A 12054-nucleotide genomic window follows, 5' to 3' on the forward strand; every position below is an offset into this window, starting at 1 on the left:
CTTCAGACTTAACTACACTGTCTGCATCTCCCGTGTGTGTGTGTGTGTGTGTGTTATTGACTGTCCATGAGTGACTAGTGCTCATTACTCTGTTATAAACTATTCCTCTCCATTCTCCTCTTCATCATCAGGCTTTTGTTTTGATGCCGGTAGGTGTTTCTTTATTCATTAGTCACACCTGTCATTGGATAGATACTGGGAGATGGACTATTGCACAATACTATTGTTCTCTGCAGGATTCGGGGGGGCATATTGATGTGAATGGCATATTCATGTATCCTCGAGGTCTGGGGATGCAGCCTCCATTATTGCAGTGATAGGTGTCATCAACTCATGACTATACTGACTGTGTCCCAAATGGCACATATTCCCTATTGAGTGCACTACTTTTGACCATGGCCCACAAGGTCAAAAGTCATGCGTTATGTAGGGAACATGGTGCCATTTTGGACGCTCACACAGTCTGGCGTCCTGTATCACAACTGTGTAAGCAGCAGTGCAGTTAGCATTTCAACGTTGCATTGAGGGTTGTTCTAACATGCATAATGCAACAAACAGTGTATGTTACTACATTCACCATCAATATCAGGAAGTACCGGCTTATGTACCTTGTGGTTTTGAAGCTAAGTGCTCATATTGCCAAAAACAGTCTTACGAACTCCTGTCCTGGCTCATCATTGAAGTGTTCGGCAGTTTAGTACTGAAGAGAAAGATGATATGTCCCAAATGATATGTCCAAATGATATGTCCCAAATGGCAGTGATTACTGTATAGGGAATAGGGTGCCATTTGAGATGTAAGCCAAATACTGTACTTACTCTCTCCGTTTTTATTGGTAGTGATTAATGAATCATCCATTAACATTGGGTATATTCAACCTCATCAGCTCTCCAGCTCCTCTCAGCACCACCACTCCCTCTGGCCTGTGCCAACCTCACACTGTCTTTGTGCCAGGCCTGCAGTGTGTTTGTGTGTGTGCTTGCGTGTGAATCTCATAGAGATAGAGGACGCACCATTGTATCTGTTTTATTATGCCATCTGTGAGAGTAGTCCAAAGTAGTAGTCCAAGTAGTCCATTTTCTTCTACTACTACTACAAATTGGTAAACAAACTGCCACCTGGAGTGTGTTGTTTGAACAGTTACTGTATAAAGCCACCTGCTGTTTTGGAATATTTGCTCATGAGTATAATCATTGGCTGACCCCTCCTGATGACCTGGATGGAATTATGTGATCCTTCCATAACCCATAGGAAGTCCCGGTTCCGCTTTAAATGAAGTGCAGCTTATAAAGGCTTCATAAAGCCTTCATAAACACTACATAAATGTGTTACAAATAATCTATGACCGTATGTCATGCTTTATAAAGGGTTCAGAAATGTGGCATAACTGGGTGACATAACCACCCATGTTAAATGCAGGGGTGGAAAAGTGTAGATACCTTAATAGAAAGTTGCTCAAGTAAAAGTCAGCCAGTAAAATACTACTTGAGTAAAAGTTGTTTAGTTTTAAATATACTTAATTATCAAAAGTAAATGTAATTGCTAAAAGTACTTTTGGTTGTCAGGGAAAATGTATGGAGTAAAAAGTACAATGTATTATTTAGGAATGTAGTGAAGTAAAAGTAGTCCAAATTATTCATAGTAAAGTACAGGTACCCCCAAAAAACGATCTTAAGTAATGCTTTAAAGTATTTTTACTTAAGTACTTTACAAATATGGCATAAACCTGTTCTTTATAAAGGGTGGCATCCTGCCCTGCCTATCTAAGGTCTTCGAAAGCTAAGTCAACAAACAGATCACTGACCATCTCGAATCCCACCGTACCTTCTCCGCTGTGCAATCCGGTTTCCGAGCCGGTCACGGGTGCACCTCAGCCACGCTCAGGGTACTAAACGACATCATAACCGCCATCGATAAAAGACAGTACTGTGCAGCCGTCTTCATCGACCTGGCCAAGGCTTTCGACACTGTCAATCACCATATTCTTATCGGCAGACTCAGTAGCCTCGGTTTTTCTAATGACTGCCTTGCCTGGTTCACCAACCACTTTGCAGACAGAGTTCAGTTCGATTCCCGGGACCACCCATACCAAAAAATGTATTCACTCATGACTGTAAGTCGCTTTGGATAAAAGTGTTTGCTAAATGTTCCATATTATATTTCACTAAAACATTTCTAGGATGGTCTAACATCTTTCCCTCTTGGGTATGGTGCATAGTCAATATTGGACCTGCACTCAACTTCCTCCAAAATGCTGTGCTGCAGGAGGGCACACACTCTAAAGTGTAAAAGGCAAAAAACTTTGGTAGGGCCTTTTAAAATCTGTTTGTATTTTTTGCCTACTTCTGTTTTTTTTCTCCCATTTTCTGTTTTCTTAGTTTTGTTGTTCCAGGTTTCAGATTTACATTTTGTTTTATTTAAAGAGAAAAACAACCAAATTGGATTTTCCGTTTTCACAACAATGCTTGAACCACATCAGAGGATGACTTTTGAGGCCTGGGGCAAAATCTAAGAAACGTAGATTGTTTAGTTTTGTTAATCTTTAATTCAGTGAGCGTGCCCTGTACTGTTGTTTGGTTAGCAAGTTTTTCCTTGGGGTTTTGCCTGCTACACAAGTTCTGTTATAGTCACAGACATGATTTAACCAGTTTTATAAACTTCAGAGTGTTTTCTACCCACACATACTAATCATATGCATATACTATATTCCTGGCATGAGTAGCATGACGTTGAAATTTTGCACGCTTTTTATCAAAAAGTTGAAAAAATGCACCCTAACCACTAAGAGGTTAATTCAGTGAGCGTGCCCTGCACTGTTGTTTGGTTAGTAAAGGTTCTGTAGTGCAGTATATGTGATGTGATTCGGCCACCATTGGAAATGGCTGAAGTAAAAGGCCAAGCAACGCTCCGTATTATTCAGTGCCCCATGAAATTACATCATAGTGTATATACATTCTACAGACCCTACTGAGTATTCCTTACAATACGTGTACTTCTGAACCCAGAATAGTTCTTGCTCGAAGCAAATATGTATTCCATATACAGTGATTGACATTGTGGCCATTTATTTTACCCACATTTAATGCAAATGCCACTTAAATATGAACAAATATAAATCATTGTTAATGTTTAGACAATCGTTGTTCATATATCATGAATGGTTAGTGACACTTTTCTACTATTATATGATTCTGAAATTCCGTGACCCGGAAATACTTTTTTAGTGTTTCTGACGAGACGCTGATCATGTGATGAGTTCGCAAATCAAATGCCCCGGGTGTGCTGCCACTGGACAGCGAATAACAAGTAAGTGAACCTTTATTTATTACAATTGAAATGCGTTTCTAGTAGTTAAGTGTTGAGTTAGGATGACGTACTGTAGCTACCTCAATCTTTATTTCAAGTCATTTCGGTGACTTCACAGCAATTGCCCGCTATCCGATATTTTCCCAGCTAGCAGGCTCAAATAAAGACATAGCCCTCAAGATACAGCCATGTCTCACAGTCACATATAATAATAGGAATTGAATGGAGTTAATAATGTTTCCTTTGAAAGTTTCCGGGGCAGCACAGAAATGCCCTTAACCGACCTGTTAACTTTCTTTGTTGTTACTTTTAAGGGTTGGAACCAACATGCAGTACCTCCAGCAGGAAGAGAGACTAGAACCATTCGTCCGCCAGCTCAGGGACAAGCTACACTATTCACAGCCCCGTGTAATATTTCATGTAATTGCATTGCTGGAACATTTTGAAACTTAATGTATTTGTATTGTTTCAAAAATGATCAAATAAAATGAAATGTATGGTTTAAACATGTCTAATGATTATTTGCTTTATTTGTTTTACTGATAATTACCTAAGTGTTAACACATGTGTGTTTACATCATTAAGTGTTTATGTATGTGTTAGGAATGACCAAAGGTGTCTGACTTTATAGTAAGTACAGCATCATGCGATATAGAGTCTTTATAGATGTGTTATGACTGGTGTCTCACTTCAAACTAAGTATTATGGCCTAAATTCAATAAATAGGTTATTAACGCTGATTTGATGAAGGTTCTCTCATGATCCACAACTGTAGGGTGTGAGAGCTATTTAAATGGGTTGATGGACCTGCAAAATGTGTGTGTGTGTGTGTGTGTGTGTGTGTGTGTGTGTGTGTGTGTGTGTGTGTGTGTGTGTGTGTGTGTGTGTGTGTGTGTGTGTGTGTGTGTGTGTGTGTGTGTGTGTGTGTGTCAGAACTAAGATGATTTGGAGTAGTCCAACCTGAGACTAACGCACCAAGTATTCCTCTTCTGTTCCCATGTTGGAGTCCAGGCCTCGATTACAACCTGTTACATTGGTGCCAACATTTTGTGGCTCATCTTTCAGCAAGGGGAAGTGGGTGAATGTGGCTCGGGAATGGCTTTTTTGTTGTTGTGTGACTGTTTGTGTACTCAGGAACATGTAACTTGGTTCCAGAAGAAAGACACTTTACATTTCTTTTTAAGTCGGGGGCTTTCATCAAGGTAAGAGTTTCTTGGTGTAACGTCCTCCCCAGACTATTGCACACACAGCACATATAAGCCTGGGACATCAACCATTTAAAGTTGGACTTGTGTGTGTGTGTGTGTGTGTGTGTGTGTGTGTGTGTGTTCTACCAAAAGGATGCTGATGAGATGACTCATCATATTTCTAACTGTCTAATGATCGTTAGACTGTAGTTTGTCATTAGATCATTTATTTATTGGATTCTTCCTTTTCTAAAACAAGGCAATTGCCTACGCAGACACTTAAAGGTCCTGAAGGATACTAAACATCAATATGATCTTAAGTTGTTTATTTCTGAAGAAATGTTACGTATCAGGGATTGCTATTTGCTAATGAAAAATATTGACTTAAAAAATATTGTGCGTCCTAGCGGCAAGTGGCAAGGCTGCCCACTCCAGTTTGTTTAGTTAATCCCGTGTTTCGCTCTGCTCCCGCTGGCTCACGTCACGGCTGTTACACCAGCGAGCTGAGCAAAGCTGTATCAATCTTTCCGTTAACCAGTAACCACGGCGATAGCCTTCTAATAGCTCTTGTAATATGGCGGCTCTCTCCGCCCCTGCTTTGATGTCTGTCTGTGCTCAGGCCCTCCCTTTCTCCCTCTCTCTCTCCCTTTCTTTCTCCCTCTCTCACTCTCTCTGTCCACCGGCTATGAGAAATAACCTTTCATATTAGGTCTCTCTCCCTCTCATACCCAGCGGTTTGATATGAGTTTAATCCCCACCATGATTCACTCTATCTTTCCCTGTGACAAATCCTTTACTTTATTGATGTTGATTTTCCCCAAGAAGTTGAGAAAGTTTTACTCCCTCTTGGCTCTAATTTGTCAATACTTCATATGTTTGGTTTATCAGCCTTTTTAAGCCCCCTCCATTCTCCTGGTTCATCTATATTACTTTAAAAGTTCAAAAGAAGGGAATTGAGGGAAAAGAGGAGAAGAAGAAAGGTGAATGTTTCTCAGTGTGGGAATTAGTTAATGAAAGTCCTTGAAGTGAGGAGAGGGAGCGAGGGAGGAGGCTGTCACCTGCCCTGTTGATAGATAGCCCTCCTTATTAATAGTATTCCCTTCGCAGGGTTTTATGCCTCTACTTGAGCCATTTGTTGATTAATTAATCAGGTAATGCAGGCTATCTCTAGGACAAAACACAACAGTAGTTCTCCTTGGATCTTATGCAATCTCAGGTGTAAAGAATCTCTCCCACGAGACCAGGGTATGCGTTCCCTATCTAGTGCCCTTGTTTTGACCAGGGCCCAAAGTAGGGCACTATATAGGGAATAGAGTGTCACTTGGGACGAAGCTTAGAACCGCACTCCGTTCAAAAGATGACAGTCCCAGCAGTAAGCGCCACAACAAGCCAAAGGAAGCCTTTCCATTTGCAGAGTGGGCTTGTTTAAATGTAAAGGAGAACATTAAACAACAGAGGGGAAATGGGTCTCCCATTTCATGAATATATTTCATTTAGTAGCCCTACGTCAACTCTGTCTGATGTTATTCTTTCATTGTTGGGAAAAATTTTTGAAACTGTCAAACTGCTTTGGCAAGAAGCCCGAATAAACAAAGTGAATAGACTCAAAGCACAACAACATGGACCAAGAGGTCTGTCTGACCAACCTAATACCTCATACACGCTCCGCAAGAATACTACACTTTCAGTCTGGAAATGGAAGGGATTTTTCTGCAATCAATGGAGCTTTTCATAATAATTGTTAATGTGTTAATGCGTGAATTGAGCCATCAAATGGAATACAGTTATTGAATCCCCTCGTACATGAAGTCCACAGGAGGTTGGTGGAACCTTAATTGGGAAGGACGGGCTTGTGGTAGTGGCTGGAGCGGAATAAGTGGAATGGTATCAAATACATCAAACACATGGTTTGATGCCAGTCCATTCGCTCAGTTCCAGCCATTATTATGAGCCGTCCTCCCCTTAGCAGCCTCCACTGATTGATTTACATGTAGATCCATACACATTGTTATTGCCTTGCCTCTATACAGATCAGATTTTTGGCATCAGTAACTGTTGTTGAACTTGCAACACGCATGCACATTCACACACCCACGAGGCAGACTTACCATGGAACCCATAACCAGCTCCATACATGTGTTGTAATATTAGACGTGTTCATATTTCTAGAAGTGGCTTTCAAACTGAGCACCTGGTGCACTTCCTGAATGCACTTCCTGAATTCCTGTCTACTTCCTGTGTCCTTCCTGCTGCTGCTTTGAGTTCCCTCACAGCTGGCACCGTTATAGAAAAAAAAATGGCAGGAAATTACATCACAGGCAGTATTTAACGAGAGAGGCTTTCCTGGACAGTGTCTTTAGAGAGTGCTCACACCACATAAATAACAACTGTGGTTGCGACCCAAATGGCAATTGGCCCTGGTCAAAAGTGGTGCACTATATAGGGAATATGGGACCGTTTGGGACACAACAACATTTAATGAGCCCAAGCCCCCCAAAAAACGAATTATTGTGCCATCATCCAATATATATGTGATATGGGAAACTGCACATTACGCACAACAGAAAAACATAAAAGCCCTTGGATGTCGCTAGATTGGATGACAAACGAGCAAGATTTCTGGCTCTCACAGACCTGTAACTTCTTCTTTAAGAGGCTCCTCTGTCCTCCACTCGTTACCTGTATTAATGGCACCTGTTTGAACTTGTTATCAGTATAAAAGACACCTGTCCACAACCTCAAACAGTCACACTCCAAACTCCACTATGGCCAAGACCAAAGAGCTGTCAAAGGACACCAGAAACAAAATTGTAGACCTGCACCAGGCTGGGAAGACTGAATCTGCAATAGGTAAGCAGCTTGGTTTGAAGAAATCAACTGTGGGAGCAATTATTAGGAAATGGAAGACATACAAGACCACTGATAATCTCCCTCAATCTGGGGCTCCACGCAAGATCTCACCGCGTGGGGTCAAAATGATCACCAGAACGGTGAGCAAAAATCCCAGAACCACACGGGGGGACCTAGTGAATGACCTGCAGAGAGCTGGGACCAAAGTAACAAAGCCTACCATCAGTAACACACTACGCCGCCAGGGACTCAAATCCTGCAGTGCCAGACGTGTCCCCCTGCTTAAGCCAGTACATGTCCAGGCCCGTCTGAAGTTTGCTAGAGAGCATTTGGATGATCCAGAAGAAGATTGGGAGAATGTCATATGGTCAGATGAAACCAAAATATAACTTTTTGGTAAAAACTCAACTCGTCGTGTTTGGAGGACAAAGAATGCTGAGTTGCATCCAAAGAACACCATACCTACTGTGAAGCACGGGGGTGCAAACATCATGCTTTGGGGCTGTTTTTCTGCAAAGGGACCAGGACGATTGATCCGTGTAAAGGAAAGAATGAATGGGGCCATGTATCGTGAGATTTTGAGTGAAAACCTCCATCCATCAGCAAGGGCATTGAAGATGAAACGTGGCTGGGTCTTTCAGCATGACAATGATCCCAAACACACCGCCCGGGCAACGAAGGAGTAAGAAGCATTTCAGGGTCCTGGAGTGGCCTAGCCAGTCTCCAGATCTCAACCCCTCTTTGGAGGGAGTTTAAAGTCCGTGTTGCCCAGCAACAGCCCCAGAACATCACTGCTCTAGAGGAGATCTGCATGGAGGAATGGGCCAAAATACCAGCAACAGTGTGTGAAAACCTTGTGAAGACTTACAGAAAACGGTTGACCTTTGTCATTGCCAACAAAGGGTATATAACAAAGTATTGAGATAAACTTTTGTTATTGACCAAATACTTATTTTCCACCATAATTTGCAAATAAATTCATAAAAAATCCTACAATGTGATTTTCTGGATTTGTTTTTCTCATTTTGTCTGTCATAGTTGAAGTGTACCTATGATGAAAATTACAGGCCTCTCTCATCTTTTTAAGTGGGATAACTTCCACAATTGGTGGCTGACTAAATACTTTTTTGCCCCACTGTATGTCAATCTAGAAGAGGATTATCCATCTTGGATGTGATTTTAATGGAGTTGATGAAGAGAGAGAGCGTGCTAGAGTGTGCTCGCGGGTGCACTGATTTAAAGCAAAGGTATTCAAGTGAAAGACTGGAGCTGCAATTTAAAAAATTGCAATCTTTTCAATGAAAAAACAAGGTGACCCCCGAAAGCCGGATGGAGATGGGTAAATTAGAAGCACATTCAGTCTTTATATTACTGTAGCATAGACTATGCTGCAGCAAATGTAGGCCTACCTGTCTCAAGAAAAATGTTACCGTGATGACATATTGTAGGTCTACATCCATACTGAGATGGGCTATCTGTCCCAAACCCTGAGCGTTGATTCATCATGCAGAGGATGTAGAGAAAACAGATTTTAGACATCACATATCATTTAACAATTCCATTTCACACCATATAAGTCATTTCTTTTAATTTACTGGTTTCTCACAGTTATTTATCCTGGGAAAAGGGAGTGGTTTTGGACGGTAAATCGCAGTAAATCTCGGTAACCGGGTTCCCGCCATTCAGCACTAATCAGCATCCATCCTGGACATCCTCCATGCCTCACAGGGACAAACTCTCATGATGATTATTCTCTATCAGGTCATGTACTGTACAAAAAATACAAGGCAATGTTTGTATGACCCCCTTTCAAAGAGCCCCTTATTTCCTACTTTCTTGGAGGTATACCCCTTATACATATCAGTGGGTAACTGGCAAATTAGTAGGGGTGTGGGGGTGTTGTTTAACCATGGAGACTGTTTGCATTTCAAATTAGGGAGGTGTTAAACAATGGAATTGTTCATGTATTTACCAGCGAGAAAGCAGTGAACCATTCACACACACCTGATACCTGTATTTTGGTTGCAGGAATCATGACTAGGTCTTTAGCTGGCTTTTATTTGTCCATGTATTTTTAACCTCTAACCTTTTTCAGATATACCAAAAAGCTGTTGTAAAAAAAGCAGTAATGGCAAAATAGTGTGATTTTGGTCTGTGTATGAAATGGATAATAGAGTAGCTCTGGTATGATGGTGGTAACCCCATCCACGCTCTTCTGATCCCCTCTCCTATCTATCCTCCATCATTTTCTCACACCCCTCAGACAGGCAGAGTTTCCAGTCATTTGCACATAGCTGCACATAGAGGACTGAGCTGGGGGATTTACGATCGTCAGGCGCAGTTATTCTCACCCCTCGATAAACCTGTCGTGGATTTACCGCTACCTCCATGTCACCCGCGTCATTAAAATGTAAAAGTTTGCCGCCGCGCCGCCGAGAAAGTTGCAAATGATGCCAGAGAGCGGCTTCTATGGCTCTGCTAACTGAAATTCACCCGGCAGCTCAGAGCAGTGTGTGCACCTCAGTCAGACTGAATCACAAGCTGTCACACCTCCCATCACACTCCGTAAACCTTACGAGAGAGGTTTCAGACGGAAGTCTATATCCATTTGATAGAGTATTACCTTCTTGCTGTATTAAAACCGACTTGCTTTTAACTTGTTAACATTTCTGGACAATAAAGTTGGATGATTTAGCAGTGCGGGGAAACCACATATTGACATTTGATTTGATTCAATATGGCACCATCTGTCGTGAATGTTTTTATCTTGAAGTTAGTTATTTATTCAAGTCAAAGAGCATAGTAGAGTTCTCACATATAAAGACTACATTTTCACAGTTGCCCAAAGCCCAACAGTATCTGACACATTTCAGGACATTTCCATCAATCCTCTCTGTGAGAGATAGGGGATTCAAGAAAGGCCCAGCTTGCGACCTAGACGAGAACAAAGCCTGGGCATCAATTAAATACCTTCCCCCTTATTGTGTCTCCAGGTTTGGGAAGCACCGCAATGGAGACAAGATGGAGCGTAAGGGGTCGAGTAAATCTAAGATGGAGGACACACAGGCGTCTGAGGAGGAGATGCTACGGATGAAACTGGAGCAGGAGAGGTGAGTGTGTGTTTGTGCCTGTATTTACAGGGCTCGCCCGGGCTTGGTAATAGCCTCACAATTAAGTCTGTGAGGAGAATGCACAGCGCTGCTACATGCCGCTGCCTGGGAAAATGTGCAAACTGCCCAATTAACTAAATGGGGCGGTGTGGAAAGAGGAAAGTTCTGGGAAAGCATTCCGATGTCAATTTGTAAACGTCCAGGCCTTTTATAACAGTACATTAAATTGATCATTTCTAAAGATTTTTTTGCTTTGTGCCATTGAATGGACCTGACCTGCTAATGGTCCCGGTTTGCTCCTTCTGCTTTGACTGATTGAATGGCCGGTCTCATTAGAATTGTCAAATCAATGTTGTAGGGCATTTCTCTTTTCTTTTTGGCAGTAAAAAGGTTGTTAATCGTTCAAGAATTTGGCGTTTGGTTTCGTCATCTTGGACTCTGTTAGTCCCTCGATGTTTTAGGGGACGTTGAGGCCTCTGTAAGGTTACATACTAAATTGCACCCTATTCCCTATATAGTGCACTACTTTTGACCACATGGCACCCTATATAGTGCACTACTTTTGACCAGATGGCACCCTATTCCCTATATATAGTGCACTACTTTTGACCCGAGCCATATGTGGCCTGGTCAGAAGTAATGCACTATAAAGGGAATAGGGTGCCATTTGGGACACAGGCGATGTATGTATGTATGAGTGAACGGACATATTTGTTTTTTGTTTTCTCCGCCTCATTCCTTCCTTGCAGACAAGCTCTATTAAATTCACTTGACTGAAGGAGACAATATCAGTGGCTGTGTGAATGGAACGAGGGGCTTGCTGCCTCTTATTGTTCTCTGCAAGCCAAAATGAACGACAAATGAACTCGGTTATCAAACTACTGTTGGTAATGAAGGTAATTGAAAACAAACAATGGAGTTGATATTTCTCTCAGTGGAAAGAGAGGGAGGGAGTGAGGATAGCTGCCTGTCGGATACGCACACACACACACACACACAATGGTCTTCCTATTCAATGGGACATCTGGAGACAGTCTTCATAGAGGCTAGACTGCTACATGCAGGGAATGTCTTGTGTTGTGCTCTGGGAGCCCTGGCTGTCCCTCTGGCTGCTGGCCCAACACATTGCCAGCACGCCCCAGAGACCCACAGCCTTCCTATCCAGAGCCTTCCAAAGCCTCTGTCCCTTTGAGGCTCTCCCAAACGCCTGCCCTGCAAAGCCGGAATAAAACAGCACAGACACAGACTGGGGCTAAGCCTAAAACATGCCCTCACCCTTCCCCTCCTTTCCTTACACCCCTCACTCCCCAGTCACTATTTGTCTGGATCTTGACTTGTGTACGTTTCTCATTCTCCCATTTAGTCTGTTTCCTCTCCGTTCTGCATGTCTAAGCCCTAGTGTCAGAGCACTGGAGCGCTGGAGCACTATACAACAGGGACACTTTCCTTTCCCCTTCTCGCCATCCCAAAATGCCATCACTTAACCAGAATGGAAATTCTAAATTGACTCTCAGATAATGGAAAAGGAATCTGGGAATCCTTTGGGAAATGGTCTGTGGTATTAATACAGTATCCTGACGTCTCGGGGAGGAGGGAGCTGG

At 42.4% G+C, this 12054-nt stretch overlaps 1 protein-coding gene across 2 annotated transcripts in view; it reads left to right on the forward strand.

The window, feature by feature from the left end:
* The window catches only part of LOC115104519 (partitioning defective 3 homolog), a 581101-nt gene that overhangs the window by 424634 nt on the left and 144413 nt on the right, over window positions 1-12054 (forward strand). For both annotated transcript variants that reach the window (XM_065007121.1, XM_065007122.1), the window contains one exon: window positions 10337-10453. In XM_065007121.1, the coding sequence (XP_064863193.1) occupies window positions 10337-10453 (117 nt within the window). The remainder of the gene's footprint in view (window positions 1-10336; window positions 10454-12054) is intronic.

Source organism: Oncorhynchus nerka, linkage group LG22 (genome assembly GCF_034236695.1).
Source record: "Oncorhynchus nerka isolate Pitt River linkage group LG22, Oner_Uvic_2.0, whole genome shotgun sequence".
Classification (NCBI taxonomy): domain Eukaryota; kingdom Metazoa; phylum Chordata; class Actinopteri; order Salmoniformes; family Salmonidae; genus Oncorhynchus; species Oncorhynchus nerka.